We start from the raw sequence: 19,278 nt of genomic DNA, 5'->3' as shown, positions 1-19,278 counted from the left end.
TTTTTTTTAAGTTTATTTATTTATCTTGAGAGCGAGAGCATGAGCGTGCAAATGGGGGAAGGGAAGAGACAGGGGGAGAGAGAGAATCCCAAATAGGCTCTATCTCGCGAACCATGAGATCATGACCTGAGCTGAAATCGAGAGTCAAATGATTAACCAACTAGCTACCCAGGCGACCCTGATGTTTTCCCTTCTTACCTCTTGATCATTCTGCAACCTCACTGTGCAGCAGAGAAAAGTGATGTCAAATGTAGGTGCCCTTAGATGGACTGACATTAGCATTGAAGGCAGAAGAGGGCTAGTCTTAGAGACTTCAGGATGTGTCTCTTTGGTTAATTTTTCCCTGCCCTAGTGAGGTATTCAAGCTTGTTTGGGGACGTCCTAATGGATTCACTCTTTAGGAAGAATGCTGTGCTTAGAACATGCTTTGGGAAATTTTGTCCCTTGTAGTTCCCCCGGATCCCATATGAAATCTTGTCTCCACTGAGCCCCTGACTGAGGAGAATACAAGATATCAGTGCTTGAGCTTCCGAAAGAACAATCTAGTTACATGGCCAGAGAGCCAGCTCTTCCAGATGTGCGCCTTGGTCCCTGGCTGCTGTAGCAATGTCCCTCAACTCTCTACCCTTTCCCTCACCCTTTTTCCTCCTGTTTCAAACCCCTGCAACCACAAGTCTCTGTCTCTCTTCTTTGGGAAAGTCTATGCCTCCAAACAGGAGCGAGAGGTTCTGCTCCTCATTTCCTTGTTGTATTTCTTGGAACTTCCAGTTCCTCAGGTTTGGGCCATATGCTAATGATGGTTGTCCTTCCGTAGGCTTTGCAGGCTTTTAGGGGTTGAGGTAGACTCTCACGATGAAATGTAAAATTGGTGCTCGGATTCCAGGTTGGCCTCTCCAGCCCCGAGAACAACGAATGCCTTTCTCATTAGGCTAAGAATAAATCCCATGTCATCAGTCAAGCGCATTTTTTTGCAGAGAGAACTTTTTTAGAATCATGTTTTACGGAGCATGTTCGCATGTTAAAGCGTTCGGTTCACATGAGTTTACCCCATCTACTTGTGACACTTCAACTTTGGTATCATGGTGTCAAAGGTCATCAAATATTCCCCAAGCCCGCCACGTACAGGACAAGTCAGGGTCTGCCAGCTCCCTTTAGATTCTTTCTGAACACTAAATAGAGGTTTAATAGAGGGCACATCTCAGTCTCTACACACGTGTGTGTGCATGCATACACACACACACACTCACACTCATAATTGGATCATAAAGTACACAATTTTATATACACTTTCAAAATTAACAATATTTTTTTTATTTTTTAAGGTTTATGTATTTTTGAGAGAGAGAGAGAGCACAAGTGGGGGAGGGGCAGAGACACACACACACACACACACACACACACACAGAATCTGAAGCAGGTTCCATGCCCTGAGCTCTCAGCACAGAGACCAATGCAGCACTCGAACTCACAAACTGCAAGATCATGACCTGAGCCGAAGTTGGACGCTTTACTGACTGAGCCACCCGGGAGTCCCTTAACGATATATTTTAAATTTCTTTCTGTCAATTAAAATATCTTCTATGTCATTTGTATTGTTGCCGGTATTACACTGTATTACTGAATCCATAACTTATTTTTCTAATCCCATTTGTTGTATATTTATGTTTTCAATTACAATACTGTGATGAAATTTTTATGAACATCTACATTGACCCAATAGAAAAGCCATTATTATTTCCTCAAGATAACCATTCTGAAGCCTCTGATATATATTGTCTAATAGCCATCAAAATAGCTATCAGTAGCTTTGATTTTCAACATTAACTGAGAGCATTATTTTCTTCATAACTTTGCCATAAGTGCATTATATCATGTTTTTATCCATATTGATCCTATACACCAAAATATTATCTTATACTGTAACCTTAAAATGTCTGTCATAACATTTCTATTTTTTCTTTAGAATGTTTTTCATTTTAGTGTTTACTTATAGGAATTCTTTAAATTTTTTTAACTTTTATTTTTGAGAGACAGAGAGAGACAGACCACATCAAGGGAGGGGCAGATAGAGAAGGAGACAGGGACTCTAAAGCAGGCTCCAGGCTCCAAGCTGTCAGCACAGAGCCCGATGCGGGGCTTGAACCTGCAAACTGAGAGATCAGGACCTGAGCTAAAGTTAGATGCGTAACCAACTGAGTCACCCAGGCGCCCTGACTTATAGGAATTCTTTTTTTTTTTTTAATTTTTTTTTCAACGTTTTAAATTTATTTTTGGGACAGAGAGAGACAGAGCATGAACGGGGGAGGGGCAGAGAGAGAGGGAGACACAGAATCGGAAACAGGCTCCAGGCTCCGAGCCATCAGTCCAGAGCCGGACGCGGGGCTCGAACTCACGGACTGCGAGATCGTGACCTGGCCGAAGTCGGACGCCTAACCGACTGCGCCACCCAGGCGCCCCTAGGAATTCTTTATAAACTAACATCATTTACTATTTGTCTTACATATTTTCTAAATATTCCCCCCATTTTTGCATATTAATGTTTTTAAGGTTATGCATGTGTTAAGGGGCTGTTGTGTGATCAAATTTATAATCCTCTACCTTTAGGATTTCTGTCTTGAATGCAATGCTTCAGATGCCATTCTTCATACCACAATTACTTTTAATCAATTTTATTTTTCTATAAATAATTGTATAGTTTCACTAGAGAACATTCAAAACCTTATTACATCTCAATTTATTTTACTATATGTAATGGTGTTATATCAATTGCACCAAATAAGAATATTTTAGATAGTGATATATGAATTTATGAATTACTTCTTCAAATTAAAAAAAATTAATGTTTATTTTATTTATTTATTTTTGAGACAGAGAGAGACAGAGCATGAGCAGAGGAGGGGCAGAGAGAGAGAGGGAGACACAGAATCTGAAACAGGCTCCAGGATCCAAGCTGTCAGCACAGAGCCGGACGCGGGGCTCAAACTCACAGACTGCGAGATCATGACCTGAGCCGATGTCAGATGCTCAAACGACTGAGCCACCCAGGTGCCCCTGAACTAACTACTTCTTAAGATGCAATATTTATTACCACAAACCATTACCATTAATTTACATTTCCTTTGTTATTTTGCTGATTAACAAGAATTTAAAAGAATCATATTTTACTGGACTTTATTCATCCATTCATTCAATACATATTTATCAAGCCCCTATAGATAGTATTTAGAAAAGGTTCTCAATGCATGCTGTTGAAGAATGTGCCAAGCACTGTCCTAACAGCAGAAACACAGAGGTGAATAAGGCATGCAGAGTCTTTCTTCTCATGGAGCTTGTGTGTGTGTGTGTGTGTGTGTGCGTGCGCGCATGTGTGTATGCACATGTCTGTATTTTATTTGTTGTGGAATGTGGAGAGTGATAGACAAGTAGACAGATAAAACAATTTCAGGCAGTGTTAAAGGCTATGATTTGGTCAACGTCTCAGTAACTCAGCGCATTAGATTAATTCCGAAGACTGTTATTTTCCCTTGCCACTTGGACTGAACCCAGGACTTCAGATCATCTTGTTAGGGGGCAAGATCGCTCCCAGCTGTCCCTGACCTAGCGCTTCCCCATTGTCTGCTTCTGCAGGAATGAGGCCCAGGAGCTGTCCAGCAGCTGCCCCCTGCACAGGTACATCAGTCCCTCCTGCCTCGCCTGCTGGCTCCTGCCTTCCCACCAGGGGCGGTAACCGAAGGTGCTGCTGCCTTTTCAGACCAAGAGAAGCTCCGACTCAGGGGAGGAGACACCGAGTGCTCAGGGCGAGTGGAGGTTTGGCACGATGGCTCCTGGGGCACGGTGTGTGATGACTCCTGGAGCCTGGCAGAGGCCGAGGTGGTGTGTCAGCAGCTGGGCTGTGGCTCTGCCCTGGATGCCCTGCAGAGGGCGGCATTTGGCCTGGGAAGTGGGAGCATCTGGCTGGATGAGGTGAAGTGCAGGGGCAGGGAGTCCTCCCTGTGGGATTGTGCTGCCAATCCCTGGGGACAGAGCGACTGCAAGCAGGAAACAATGCTGGAATGAGGCGCTCTGGTTGAGTAGAAGGACCAGGGTATTGGGTGAGGATCCAAGGACATGTGAGTTTGTATCCAGAAGTACTTCCTGTACTATGTATTGTGCCCTGGCTCAGTACAAATACAGGAGGGGCTCTTGCTTGACCTGGGATCTGGGAGAGAACAATAGGACTCTGATGTAGGTGTAGCCTATGGCTTTTCCAGGCCAAGTCAATACAGTGATCCCATTCTCCTTCTCTTCTCTCCAGGTGTGAGGACAACCATTCTCCCCCATTCATGGAAGTAAGTGGTTCTTCTGTCCTGAACTATGTCAAAGAGGAGACACCCATATTTTTAGGGACCTGCACCATGGAATCTACATATTTCTGGGAAAATTGACCATTTCAGTATAGGAAAGGCCTAATGATAAGGTGTTCATAGTCCTATTAAGTTGTGACAGCTGCAATGCTCCAAAGATTTACTGGCTTTAATTTTATAAAATTCCCTTAGAACCAGATTCAGAAGAGAGTTGACACAGCTCAGGGCAGGACCTAGGTCGATCACATCTTGGGATTCAGACAAATCCACTGTATCTGAACGGTGATTTCATGGTCTTGAGGACTCAGGAGGTGACTGGGATAAGGGGGATTCTCTTGGGCTTATGGCCTTCTCTAAAATCTCATGGCCCTCTTTTCTCCTCAGACAACAATTCAGGCTCAGCTCTTTTCCCTGGCATTTTTTACCTACCTGGGATCCTCTATACCAACCTAGGAGACCTTCTTTCCCCAGTCCTCATCATCCCAGTGATTCAGCTCTGCAGACGGTGAGCAGAGCACTGAGGCAGGCCTTAAGGATGCTAAATGATCTGGAAAGTAGTGGGAAGACTATGAAGCCAGGTGGGATATCAAGAAAAGTGCACAGTATTGGTCTCCATCCTCATTATCTAGCAGAACTCCACCTTCCCTACAATGGAGTTCAAGATTTGAAAGAATTCAATCCTTGGTCCTGGGTTGAATGTAAAATCTCTCAAAAATTATGACTTCTTATGTGAACATGTTAGTGGAAACTGGAAAACTAAGGGAAACCGAAAACTTATAGTAGCCAGCTTTCTATTTGGGCTTTGTTGACATCATGCATCAGAAGTAAAATATAATAATCTTGGTGGGCATACTTTGTTCCATCATTGAATTCATCATTTTCCTATGGCAAATGGCCGTGTATATTGCACCAGGAGAATCCTTGAGCATCTTCCAATCCCCATGTCCTGCCAAAAATTATGAAGATTGCAAAAGTGAGTGTAGGTTGGACCGCCGCCCCCCAACAACATCCAGAGCCATCAATTAAGTATAATAGGTTGGGCTTGGTAAGAATGAGGGTATGAGTATGGACCAAGTTTAGAGCCCCCTGTCTAAGAAAGAGAGACCTGGAACATTTGAGAGCCTGGGCAAAGTAATGCCTTGAGTAGCCTATAGAGGAAGTGAGAAAACAGGTCAGTTTATTCACCTTGTATTTCCTTTGGGAGAAACTGAATCAACATGAAACTTGCTAAATTATCATCAAAGCAAAAAGTACTTTATTCAGAATATTTCATTTTAAGTAATTTCCATATAATACCATTATAGGGCAGCACTACTCTATTGAAATACAGGCAATTAGAATATCTGAGGCCTTATCTCATTTTTAATGCAACATCAGGTGAAAACCATGGTAGATGTTCAAGGGGCATTTAGTTCAACGTCATCATACCCCGGGTCACCTTCTTCCCCCTGGAGCAGCCAGGGACTATCTTCTTTCCCAGGACCAGCTACCTCTTCAGAGAACTGCAGAGAAGAGCCTGAAACAGTAAAGAGAAGTTTGACTGGAACTGTGACAAAGTGATAGGACAGTGCCCCACGGTGGAAGCAAGTTAAGTAAGTGGTGATGACAAAGCATCCCTGGAGACCCAGTAATGCTCAAGGAAGCTCAGACAATTTAATATTAGTTATAGCAAAAATATATATCAAGGTTATCCTATCAGAATCCAGTCCATATGGGTTTCTGGGGCCTCAGCTTATCTGGGAAATGCTGTTATCACAGATCTATGGCCAACACAGGGGCTCTCTGAAGACATGTTTCTCAGCAAATGGATGGCCCAAGAATGGTGAAAATCATAAGAAGGGACATGAAAATTTCTCCTCTCACAATGTACAGGTCTGAATTCAGAAGGAAAAGGACAGGAGACCTAGGAGAAATCTCAGGTCCTCACTGGATAGTCAACTCTGCTCTTGTGTCCCCAGATGCCCATAGAAACAATCACAGGATCCTTCCTTCCATAATTGCCACCTCTCCAGGAATCACATGGGCCTTCAGATGGAGAAATACTCTTCTCTGGAGAATGAATGTCTTCATTTGACCATTGAAATGTCTGGAGCAGATTGGCTCCAGTTATCCACAGACAACTGCCCACAAATCCAGTCTCTATACTCCATCACCATGGCTTTAATATTCAAGGCCACCATATATCATAGACTTTTTACATATTAGGGCTAACATATGATTACAGAGCATCTCAAATGATCAAAATGCCTCAAAAATTCCAGTATTCCAATATTTCTTACATCTCTAAATGCCTTTCACATATGAGACAGTGCAACAATGTTATTAGAACAGTTGCTCTATCTTTGGATTTGGTAAATTAATCTATAAGTCTTAATGCAAGCACATGAAAGACGAAGTTATGGAGACTCCGATACCAAGAACACAGAGTGATTCCTCCCTCCCCAAGGAATGTGCCAGCACTAAAGAAAGGAAGATGGTTGAAGGATATGAGGTCATCCAAATTTTGAATCTATAGGAAGGGCGGGCAATGAGGATCTCAAATTCACCCTTTCCAGGACAGAGACAAAAGATTACAGGAGATCAGCTAACCCCACTCACCTGTCTGAGAGGCCATCATCCCATTCTCCTCGGGGGGCACGTCCCCCTCGCTCATCCAAGAGGCAGGAAGAGCCTCAGGCACCAGTACCTCTTCAGCATTATCATAATCCTCAGCAGGAGTGTCAGTCCCCTGAGCTGGGTTTTAAGAGCAGACAAGGGGGTCAGATGAAACCACAGTAAATGGGTTGGCCTAGGAAATATCTGAAATCCTTCTGCTGCAGAGATTCTGAAGGCTGCTAAAGTAGAGGTACTAACTACCCACTCCCTGTTTTAACAGGTCTCATCCAAGGTCATATATTTCACTCTGATGTGTCCGTAAGCCAGAAAAATGATCCAACACCTCAATATTCCCTTATTAAAACTACATATTTCAGGGGCGCCTGGGTGGCTCAGTCGGTTAAGCGTCCGACTTCGGCTCAGGTCATGATCTCACAGTTCGTGAGTTCGAGCCCCGCATCAGGCTCTGTGCTGACAGCTCAGAGCCTGGAGCCTACTTCACATTCTGTGTCTCCCTCTCTCTCTGCCCCTTCCCTGCTCATGCTGTGTCTCTCTCTGTCTCAAAAATAAATATAAACATTAAAAAAAATATTAAAAAAATAATTAAAAAAAAACTACATATTTCAGAGAAACTCTTACACCAATGGATTACTAAATATTTTGTCAGTTACACTTTCCAGATGATATTTTTCAAAACAATGTGTGTGAGCTGTGACTGAATGAGGATGGTGTTGAACACAGAGAGCCCGGCCTCAACGTGAGGCATGTTCAGAGCAACCAGAGAAGGAGGAGAGAAGAGACTTCTCTAATCCTAGTCAAAGGAAGACGGTCCCTCTTGGATCTCATCTCTAGGAGGGAAAGCCCCCTGCCCCTAATATCCAGCCAAGGCAGATCCCCCCCGTACTACCTGGAGCAGATTTAAAGTCACTGTCCTCCTCACCATCCCCAGTGTAATATGACAGGGTAGTCACTGGGTCCTCTGACAGGGACGCTAATGTGGAGACAAACATCACAAAACAAGCAGAACGTGCCTTCTCACGCCCGTGGGACCTGTGGTAAGGCTGAAAAGAAATGCTGGAGCGGGCGAGGCTCCCGTAGAATAAAGAGAAGGCTCAGCGTTCACAGGGGCTCAGGAGGGGCCCATCCTGCAGCCTTTGGAGGGGCTGCTTCTGTGAGCCTGGGGCACATATGGGGTCTGGCACGTTCTGAGAAGACGTGGCTCGCAGACAGCAGGGACCAGAAGTCCCAGGAAAGCAAAGTAGGGATACACACCAGTGCCGCCCAGCAGATCTTCCTTCATTGTCACAAGATGATCGATCTCCTCATACACAGCCTCACCGAGAGCATCTTCGAAACTGGATAAGGCTGAGCAAACCACCAGCAAGTGAGAGATCGCTACCTGAGTTCATCCCTGAACCAACAGGCTAATCGTTCTTCCCAGGGCTCACAGGTGGAGAAGCCCTCGGGGCTGCCAGGATGCCTTCATAGTCTCCAACCCCATGCACCGTATCTGCACCTTCTCCCTTGCCTACCCTGTGTGCACAGCTCAGCTCCTATCCCTTCCTGTCCCACATGGAAGCCATGACTTACGAGGGTTCACACTCCAACCCTCAAAGCCTCTGTAGATTCAGCCTTTACAGTTTAACGTAGAGCAGCTGGAGTTTTTCAAACACGGTTCCCCCCCCCACCTCATGCCTGGCCCCCCCTCCTGCTTCCACACACTTTCCATGTTACCCAGTACCCCCTGTAGCCCACCTCTGCTCGCTGCTCTCCATCTGTACAGCTGAGTTACCAGGATCATGAGGACCAGGAAAAGAAGGGCCCCCAGGATGAAGCAGAGCATCTCAGACAGGGAGAAGATGCCACGGACAGGATTTGGGCCTGGTCTGGTCCCTAAAGAGAATAAAAGCAATAGAATTTGGAGAAGGGCAGGGGCCTCGGGAAACTCCTTTAGCATTTCCAGAGGTACCCAGGATGAGGAAGTCCCAGACTCAGGCATAACAGGACTGACCACGACCCTGGTGGGCACTCCAAGCCTTGTCCTGAGATAAATTCAACTCCACTCCAGTGAGGTCCAAGGGAGCGCTAGGATTATCAGACAGCTTCCCTGCTGCAACAGCCTCTGAGCACCAAGCCACACCAATGCAGCTCCCTTTCTTTGGGCTTCACCAGACCAGAGCATCAAACAGCTCCTGGAATAAGCATCTTGCCTCTGAGCAGTGACACTCAACAGACAAATGGGAAATCCTGAGATCCTGCAGCACGGGAACCAGCCTGCCTTGGCCCCAGGGCAAGAGAAACTTCTGGTGCAGTGGGCCAACGAAGGGAAAGCTTCCCCGAGGAAAATGCCCTAAGACTTCCCCACCAGCCAATGGCTCCTCAGTATCTTTCTCTTTCTGAGTTGGCTAATTCTGTCAGGTTCCACAGAACAAGTCCCCAGAATCGGAATACTGCGGCACTGTACCTGCTATAGAAGACAGCAATGCTCTTCTTTTACCTAGAGGGAAAAACAGTACAGGAAATGGCCAGAGTGCAGGGCCGTCCATTTTCCCCACCTTAGTCCCTGAAATCACCCCTCGATTACCACAACATCAATGTGGAGTCCTCCCCCGCCCCTCCATCCGGGACTCACAGCACCTCGATGCTTTCAGAATGCAAACTTCCGAGGACAACCCTGGCCCACCCCGCTGGCCCACCCCTGCCCCAGCTCAACCAGAACCGCTCACCAGAGCACCTCGCTCCAGCATCCTCCTCGTGCTTGCAGTCGTTCTGTCCCCAGGGATTGGCAGCACAATCCCACAGGGAGGACTCCCTGCCCCTGCACTTCACCTCATCCAGCCAGATGCTCCCACTTCCCGGGCCAAATGCCGCCCTCTGCAGGGCATCCAGGGCAGAGCCACAGCCCAGCTGCTGACACACCACCTCGGCCTCTGCCAGGCTCCAGGAGTCATCACACACCGTGCCCCAGGAGCCATCGTGCCAAACCTCCACTCGCCCTGAGCACTTGGTGTCTCCTCCCCTGAGTCGGAGCTTCTCTTGGTCTGAAAAGGCAGCAGCACCTTCGGTTACCGCCCCTGGTGGGAAGGCAGGAGCCAGCAGGCGAGGCAGGAGGGACTGATGTACCTGTGCAGGGGGCAGCTGCTGGACAGCTCCTGGGCCTCATTCCTGCAGAAGCAGACAATGGGGAAGCGCTAGGTCAGGGACAGCTGGGAGCGATCTTGCCCCCTAACAAGATGATCTGAAGGCCTGGGTTCAGTCCAAGTGGCAAGGGAAAATAACAGTCTTCGGAATTAATCTAATGCGCTGAGTTACTGAGACGTTGACCAAATCATAGCCTTTAACACCGCCTGAAATTGTTTTATCTGTCTACTTGTCTATCACTCTCCACATTCCACAACAAATAAAATACAGACATGTGCATACACACATGCGCACGCCGCACACACACACACACACACACACACACACACAGACTATCAGAAGTAGGTCATAAAGAATTTTGGGAGAGGTAAAAGCATTTAAATTGTGAAGGGGATGTCTCACCAAGGAAATGACATTTAATGTAAAAACTGAATGAGGAGGGGCACCTGGGTGGCTCAGGTCATGATCTCACAGTTCATGGGCTTGAGCCCCGCATTGGGCTCTGCACTGACAGCCTGGCGCCTGCTTCGCATTCTGTGTCTCCCTCTCTCTCTGCCCCTCCCCTGCTCACACTCTGTCTCCGTCTCTCAAAAATGAATAAACATTAAAAACTGAATGATGAGAAGTTGACAAGTAAGCAAAGCAGAGAGAACAGCTAGTGTGAGGTCTTAGGATGAACAGTGCCATCTGCCTGGTAAAAGAATACCGAAGCATTAAAGGATGGCCAGCCTGCCTTCCCTTACTTCCCGCAGGCCTGGCTATTTCAGGGACACAAAAGAGTCAATATGTGTACCGACTGAGTGGAAGAGTGTTCTCAGAAAAAGACTGAGTGATGGGTAGGGAACAGATCATATATAGCTTTGTCAATCAGTATAGGAACTCTGAGTTTTACCTTAAGTTGAACATGAAGCCCCTGGAGGTTTATAAGCAAGAGACAGGATAAACGCTAATTTTTTAAACTTCTCTCTGACAGATGATAAGGCACTAAGATGATAGTGACAATGGAAGGTATAGAAGCACTGAGGATATGGGAAGCACTTCATATGGGAAGTAGAGGGTGAGGGGAGTAAAGAAATTAAGGCTGACTCCTATATATTGAGCTTAAGTAACTGAGTAATCGTAGCGATGTTAACTGAAATGGGGAATACCGTGGGGAGGAAAAATCAGGAGCAGGAATTGAGAAGGTAGACTCAAATATTCCGCTTTAGACTAAATTTGAGCAGCCCGCTGATACTCAAGTGGAGATGTCAGGTAGCAAAGGACTATATGAGTTTGTATTAAGGACAGAGATCAGCTGTGATGGTATATATTTGAAAATTGTTAGTGTAGCGATGCTGTTTGGGCCATGGGCCTTAGGGAGGGAGTATAGCTAAGAAGGATAGACAGTCTGATACTGAGCCCTGAGAGTCTCCAAGATCTAGAGGCTGAGCACAGGAGTTACAACTCTGTAAGCATAAGAACAGCAATGAGGCAGAATTGGAACAACGATCAATGAGGTAGAGTGACTGTCAGGAGGGATTAAAAACGAGAAGGAAAGAGGGGCGCCTGGGTGACTCAGTCAGTGGAGCGTCCGCCTTTGGCTCAGGTCATGATCTCGCGGTTTGTGAGTTCGAGCCCCGCGTCGGGCTCTGTGCTGACAGCTTGGAGCCTGAAGCCTGCTTCAGATTCTGTGTCTCCCTCTCTCTCTGCCCCTCCCCTGCTCATGCTCTGTCTCTCTCTGTCTCTCAGTAATAAATAAATGTTAAGAAAAAAAAATTCTTTTTTTATTTTTATTTTTATTTTTATTTTTTTAACGTTTATTTATTTTTGAGACAGAGAGAGACAGAGCATGAACGGGGGAGGGGCAGAGAGAGAGGGAGACACAGAATCGGAAGCAGGCTCCAGGCTCTGAGCCATCAGCCCAGAACCTGACGCGGGGCTCGAACTCACGGACCATGAGATCGTGACCTGAGCTGAAGTCGGCCGCTTAACCGACTGAGCCACCCAGGCGCCCCCAAAAAAATTCTTTTTTTAAATGAGAAGGAAAGAGAAGTCAGCCTGTTGAATGCTGCCAAACGGTCATGAGTAATGAAGACAGAAAAGTTTGCTACATTTCATTACCTTACCAATTCGGAGGAATGGTGGACCCTACCACTTAATTGGGATGAGTTCAGACTAGTAAAAGACAGAAAATTGTGAAGACAATGAGTGATTACTGACCGTCCTTTTACATTTTTTTAAATGTTTATTTACTTTTGAGACAATGCGAGAGACAGACTGCAAGCAGCAGAGGGGCAGACAGAGGGAGCCACGGAATCTGAAGCGGGCTCCAGGCTCCGAGCTGTCAGCCCAGAGCCCGACGCAGGGCTCGAACTCACGGACCGTGAGATCCTGACCTGAGCCGAAGTCAGGCGCTCAACCGACTGAGCCACCCAGGTGCCCCACTGACTGTCCTTTTAGAAACTTGGCTGAGGAGGGGCGAGAAGAGGGATGGGCAGCAGCTAGGAAGGGAACTGGAGTCAAGGAAAACTCCGCAGGTATTTTTCAAGATGTGAGATACTCAAGCCCATATATACATTGATGAGAATAAACCAGGGGACAGGGAGGAAGTTGATGGACCAGGAAGAGGGCATAACAGAAGTGAAGACTTTGACAAGTGCCATTAGGCCCCACAGCCTGAGCAGAAGACCTGGCCTAAGGTAAGGACGGAGGCCACTGAACCAGGAAGCCAAGCAAGCAGAGAGTGTGCACAGAGACCACAAGTGAGTAGATTTAGTAAAGGGGAGATGAGGGGTTCACAGCTGACTGTTCTAATTTCTTAGCGAAGTAAGAGGCAAGATCATGACTTGAGAACAGATGGTGGGGATCCAGGTGTTGACAACGCGTGGAGAGCAGAAAACATGTAAAATATAATTTTAAAGATAGGGCAAGCCCACATATTGGAGGACTCCGGGGACACTGGGGAATGCCCACTAGAGACTGTCCGTGAGTTCCAAAGTAGACTGGCGCCACGACTGTGGGCCATTTTCCCACCTTTCCGTTAGTCAAGTGCAGACAAGGAGTACTCTAACCAGATCTGGAGTTTGCCAGGTGAGGTTGACAAAGAGGAGGCGAGGGAGTTGAATAAGTTAAAGGCGAATGGTTACAATGCTGGATCATATTATCTCGTTTGGCTAAGAAAAAAAAATGTGCAGACATGGAGAAGACTAGAAAAGTAAGAAAAATGGGTAGGGGGAAAGACTGGGCATCTCCAGGAGGACGAGAAATGATTTGAAATGGAGCATTCTAGGTTAGGAGCCGTAAGTTTAAGAGGCACTGGCCAGAGACTGGAATACAGAAATCAAGATTTCCAGGTATACAGTTATTGGTGGTCAGTAGTGTTTGCATAGGCAGAGATAGGCTGGAAGGAAAGGTGCCTGGAAAAGAGGAAGTCAACGAACTGCGAGGCCAGGGTGCTGTCTTGGTTGTGTTTAAGGGCATTGAAGGACCCCCCCCCCCCCACCGGTTCCAGGAGTAAGACAGAGATGAACAACTTGGTGAGCATGGTGCTGCAGTCTTTGGTGGACAAGGGGAAGTGGCCAGAAGGTTAGGATGATGACAGCAACAAGCGCAAGCAGTGGGCGGTGTTGTCTCGTGGCGTGAATTTCCAGCGGTTGGGTGTTGAGAAGACAGACAGGAGAGGAGTTGTTGAAGGTGACACCTGCGAGCCAGGAGCATACCTCCTCCAAGTCCCAGCCCAGAGAAAAGAGTGTTTTGAGAGAGAAACAAAGAGCCTCCAGGTGACAGGCAAATCAGTGTTCCCAGGGAAAAGTCGGGTTTTGATCACAACGTGAAAGTGAAGGGAACATTGAGGGCATAAGGGAGTTTGAAGATGTCGGGCTCCAAATTCCAGCAGGCTCTGCAGAACATTTCGGGAGAGCGGGGTGAAGGGGACAGATTGAGTACATGGTGGTCAATGAAAGGCCCAGAGGATACAGGATTAGCCATGAAGACTGGGATCCTACGGCCTCTGAGAAGAGCTAAATTCAAGCAGAAAGACATGGGGGCATGAGGTCACTGACCTCTCAGTTCCCCAGGATGCAGCAGCCAAGAAGATAAGCAAATTCCTCTCAAACAGGAATGTCTTCCTGGGCCCTGCTTCACAGAGGTCTCTGGTTCCGTACCGCTCTCCAAGGTCACCTTGTACCGCTCTCCCTCCCTCTTTTCTGCTCTGGTCCTGATGGGATTTTTCTCAGTGCCTCAAAGACACCATGTTTCCTCCCACCTCAGTACCTACACTGACCCAAGTGATCTCTCCACTTTCTTCCTTTGACATACTCTTAGCCTTCAGGTTTCCATCTAAGTATGAGTTCTTCCCTTACCCCAATTCCACACTTCCATGGCACTTTCTAGCTCTTCATGAAATTTCTGTCGAACAAGAGTTTTCAACGCTGGATTGTAAGCTCCGTGATGGCGGAGACTACATTTTCTTCTCTTCTCCATCCTCCTGCACGCAGCATAAATTTGTGCCTACAAGGCACTCAATTACTCTCTACCAACAGACTGACTGAAAAACTAGTCTGACTGGTGTCAATGCATTCCAGAGTAAAATACCATCAGCTCAAGAAACAATCAGGAAATGTCTGGATGGCTCAGTAGTTTAAGCATCCAATTCTTGATTTAGGCTCAGGTCATGATCTCACAGTTGTGGGATAGAGCCCCGAGTTGGGGCTTAGCATGGAGCTTGCTTAAGATTCTCTTCCCTCTGCCTCTGCCCTTCTCCCACTCACACGGGCACACACACCCATTTTCTCTCTCTCTCTCTCTCTCTCTCTCTCTCTCTCTCTTAAAAAAAAAGAAAAACCGGGGCGCCTGGGTGGCGCAGTCGGTTGAGCGTCCGACTTCAGCCAGGTCACGATCTCGCGGTCCGGGAGTTCGAGCCCCTCGTCGGGCTCTGGGCTGATGGCTCAGAGCCTGGAGCCTGTTTCCGATTCTGTGTCTCCCTCTCTCTCTGCCCCTCCCCCGTTCATGCTCTGTCTCTCTCTGTCCCAAAAATAAATAAACGTTGAAAAAAAAAATTAAAAAAAAAAAACAATCAGGATTGATTTTACTTTAACCTGTTGGGCTATTCCTAATTAACTGTTCCTAATTAATTAGCAATTGCTTAGAAAGTTTATCAGGGTATTACTTATTCTTTCTGGTACCTTTCATGTAAACTCCTATTGGCACAGGTTTCCTTATTTTTTCCTTCAAAACAACACTGGAACATGTGAATCAAATCATCATCCAAACTTCATTTTGTAGTCTCATACTGAACCCATCCCTTAGATTCGAAGACATAAAATCTCACTAACAACATCCTACAGGACTGGGACGGACACATAGAAACGGTAAGTTACCTGCACACGAGATATAAGCTTCCTCTTTTGCAGAGCACGATCTGTGTTTCCACGGGCCGGAAGGACATTGCCAGAGAGAGAAATCGGTTTTCCGACACTGGATTTGATCCACCCACCGAAGCCTAGAACCCTCCCTGGGAACTACGGAAGAGTCGAGGGTCCCACTGTGTCCACAGCCAAGCTGTCTACAGATGATGGACAAGGTCATGGGTGTCATGGGGCTGTGGCAGACACTGCCCCAGGTCCCGTTGTAGAAAACTTCCAGCCACCCGGCACACTCCTGGTCCTCGCTCACCAACCTGAGGTTCAGGAAGTCTACATCGAAAGGAGAGAGAGGGGGAAACAGTCCACCATAAACATTCCACTCAAATGCTCTTGATTTTTTTTTTTTTCTCTCCATGCCAGGGATGGTGAACGTTCATCGCTGACTCTGCTGAGGAAGCACCCACGGGATGACAAGGCTGAAATCTGTCTCCCTTCTACCTGCTTTTGTCTGTTTGTGTCTGTCTTTCTATTTCCACCACAATGACGTAATGGACTATGAACAGAGAGGGCACTCTCCACGGAGGGCAAGCTGAATCCTGCTTCCTGACAAAACTTCTAACAGAGTCTGGGAAAGAGAGTGTGGAAAGTGGGATGCTGGCCGAATAACGCCCCCTCAAAGGTGTTGTGTAAATATGTTACCTTACATGGCAAAAGAGACTTCGCAGATGTGATCAAGTTAAGGACCTTGGGATGGTGACATTAACCATAATGGAATATGTGGAATATAACCATAGCGGAATAGTGTGGGTTAAGCAGGTGAGCCCAAATCCAATCACATCCTTAAAACTGGGAAGACTTTTCCAGCTTCAGTCAGAGGGAAACGTGACTATGGAAGAATGGGAAGAATGCTCAGAGGGAGCAACGTGGTCAGCCTGAAGAAAAAGAGAGGGAGCTAACTACCAGCCAGGGAATGCCCACGGCCTTAAGAAACTAGCAAAGATGGAGAAAAGGGATCTCCCCTAGAGCCTCCAGAAAGAATGCTGCCCTGCTGACACGTTGGTTGGAGCCCAGCGAGACCCTTGGTAGACTTCTAACAAACAAAACTCTAAATTCATAAATTTGTGGGGCGCCTGGGTGGCTCACTCGGTTGAGGGTCCGACTTTGGCTCAGGTTATGATCTCGCGGTCCGTGAGTTCGAGCCCCGCGTCGGGCCCTGTGCTGACAGCTCGGAGCCTGGAGCCTGCTTGGATTCTGTGTGTGTGTGTGTGTCTCTCTTTCTCTCTCTTTGCCCCTCCCCCACTCGCGCTCTGTCTCTCTCACTCTCAAAAATGAATAAGTGTTTAAAAAAATTGTTTTTTAATTTAATAAATTTGTGTGGTTTCTACCACTAACGGTGTGGTCATGCATTTCAACAGCAATGGGACCTCAAGACTTTGCCGCCACGGAAAACTGAAGAGCGGGCCCTGCTTTCGAATGGAAACTGTAGGAAATGGCTGTCAGGAGGTCTTGCTGAGAAGGAAGGACCTCAACCCCAGCTGCCACAGGAGGAAAAGAAAGCACCTAAGCCTCACATCTGCTAGAAAGCCCGGCACTGGGGCAGGAAGCTTTCTTCTCCTCTGGCCCTTTCAGCAACACCCCCTCAGGGCGCAGCCTCCCCTCCTGCAGAGCCCCCCACCTCCTCGCCCAACCTGCAGACGGGGTGCGGGCGGACCTGAGCAGATGACCCCGGCGTCTTCCTTGTGCCTGCAGTCGTGCTGCCCCCAGCCCCGGGCGGGGCACTTCCAAATGTGAGACTCCTTTCCTGTGCAGTTCACGTCGTCCAGCCAGATGGAGTCTGATCCCGCCCCGAAGTGAGCGGAGACCGTGGCATTGAGGGCCTCGCCGCAGCCCAGCTGTCTGCACACCACGTGGGCGTCGTTCAGGTCCCAGCTGTCATCACAGACGGTGCCCCAGGAGTCCTGGTAGCGGATCTCCACTCTGCCAGCGCAGGGACCACCTCCGTCCACCAGGCGGAGCTGTCTGTGATCTGAGGGGAGAATCAGGCCACTGGGGCATCTAACAGGAAACGGGAAGGGCTTTCTGGTCCGGTGGGACCCCCTCACCTGAGCAGTTGGGAGCACTCTCCCGTGAGCCCGCAGAGGCCGCCGGCTCAGACACAGAGTCGTCGCACTGGGGCAGTACCTGGGTCTGGTTTCCTGCAGAAACAGCAAGGTCAGAGGGTTACTAGGGTTGGAGAACAGGAAGCTGACTTAAACTAAATATGGAACCTGGGGCCGGGGTCTGAGATGAAAGCTGTTAGGTGAGAGTAATGTTATCATAATGGTAGAATTCACTTCCTGCTTCTGACAAGGCCAAGATTTGTCTTTCAAGCCAAGTGCGGCACTAAGCATGAATTGTAAAATGTGGGAATGTATCGGGGCACCTGGGTGGCTCAGTCGGTTAAATGTCCTACCCTTAGGTTTTGGCTGAGGTCATGATCTCACTGTTGACAGGTTCAAGCCCCTCACTGGGCTCTGCGCTGGCAGCACTGAGCCTCCTTGGGATTGTCTCTCCTCTCTCTCGGCCCCTCCCCCAATCACGCTCTCTCTCTCTCTCTCTCTCTCTCTCTCATAATAAATAAATAAACTTAAAAAAAATAAGTGGCAATATATCAGTACTGCTTGAAAGCGTTGAAGATCTACCAAGGCAGTGAGAATTTGGGGAGCCAAGCTCTAAGAGAAAAGACGGCCAGAGGTGAGCCACTTCCCCTCGAGGCCTTTGTCAATTCCAAGACTCTAGCGAAGATGCGGAAAGGTTCAGCACAGGTTTTGCCAGACTCACAGGGCTCTGGGAATAAAAGAATAATTGAGGGTCAGCCAAGGAGGAGGCACCCTATTAATCAGAGCCCTTGAACCATAGAAAGAAAACTGAGCTAAAAGTAGACTATTCCTCACAAGGATAGATGCACAGCATCTAATTATGCAATTCCTTTAGATAAGGTGATCTGGCCATAAACAGGTGCCAGGAGGAAGCAAAGCAAAATCCTTTCTGAAGGATTTCTATAATGTTTCATCTATGATGTCTGCCAATCAAAAATGCCCAGGCAGAGGGGCACCTGGCTGGTTCAGCCAGTAGAGCATGAGACTCTTGATCTTGGGGTCATGAGTTGGAGTCCCATGCTGGGGTAGAGATTACATTAAAAAATTAAAATCTAAAAATAATAATAACCGGGAATAAAAGAGAAGAGATTTGACAAAAATCCAGGAGGATAAAAGAGGCATTGGAAAGAAATGTACAGGGTATCCAGTTGTTGGAGTTACCCGACAAGGAGTTTAAATTACCACGAATGAAATGTTTGTGGGGGCGCCCGGGTGGCTCAGTTGGTTACGCGTCTGACTCTTGATTTCAGCTCAGGTCATGATCTTACTTCATGAGATCAAGACCCACATCGGGGTCTGCACTGACAGCATGGATCCTGCTTGGGATTCTCTCTCTTCCTCTCTCTGTCCCTGCCATCCTCCATCAAAAATAAATAAACTTTTTAAAAATTTTATTTTAAAAAAATGCATCTAAAATATGTATAGGATATACTGAGATATATATTGCCAAATTATCTTCCAGGAATTTTGTAGTCTTTTGCTCTTCTACTAAACTATATTTTTCTTTTTTTTTTTTTTTTTAATTTTTCTTTTCCCCAGCGTTTTTATTTATTTTGGGGACAGAGAGAGACAGAGCATGAACGGGGGAGGGGCAGAGAGAGAAGGAGACACAGAATCGGAAACAGGCTCCAGGCTCCGAGCCATCAGCCCAGAGCCTGACGCGGGGCTCGAACTCCCGGACCGCGAGATCGTGACCTGGCTGAAGTCGGACGCTTAACC

General features: G+C 47.3%; 1 protein-coding gene across 1 annotated transcript in view; it reads right to left on the bottom strand.

Annotated features, from left to right (window-relative positions):
• Positions 1 to 5,592: 5,592 nt before the first annotated feature.
• The window catches only part of LOC125169449 (antigen WC1.1-like), a 40,007-nt gene continuing 26,321 nt past the window's right edge, over positions 5,593 to 19,278 (bottom strand). The window contains exons 5-14 of the mRNA XM_047864809.1: positions 17,524 to 17,616; positions 17,133 to 17,447; positions 15,437 to 15,751; positions 10,062 to 10,103; positions 9,665 to 9,979; positions 9,403 to 9,435; positions 8,694 to 8,831; positions 8,211 to 8,303; positions 6,942 to 7,076; positions 5,593 to 5,859 (exon numbers count right to left, since the gene is read on the bottom strand). Coding sequence (XP_047720765.1) covers positions 5,741 to 5,859; positions 6,942 to 7,076; positions 8,211 to 8,303; positions 8,694 to 8,831; positions 9,403 to 9,435; positions 9,665 to 9,979; positions 10,062 to 10,103; positions 15,437 to 15,751; positions 17,133 to 17,447; positions 17,524 to 17,616 — 1,598 coding nt within the window. The 3' untranslated portion in view covers positions 5,593 to 5,740. The remainder of the gene's footprint in view (positions 5,860 to 6,941; positions 7,077 to 8,210; positions 8,304 to 8,693; positions 8,832 to 9,402; positions 9,436 to 9,664; positions 9,980 to 10,061; positions 10,104 to 15,436; positions 15,752 to 17,132; positions 17,448 to 17,523; positions 17,617 to 19,278) is intronic.

The sequence above is a fragment of the Prionailurus viverrinus genome, chromosome B4 (genome assembly GCF_022837055.1).
Source record: "Prionailurus viverrinus isolate Anna chromosome B4, UM_Priviv_1.0, whole genome shotgun sequence".
Lineage (NCBI taxonomy): Eukaryota > Metazoa > Chordata > Mammalia > Carnivora > Felidae > Prionailurus > Prionailurus viverrinus.
The sequence above is the reverse complement of the archived record's forward strand: the minus strand, read 5'-3'. Positions and strand labels throughout refer to the sequence as shown.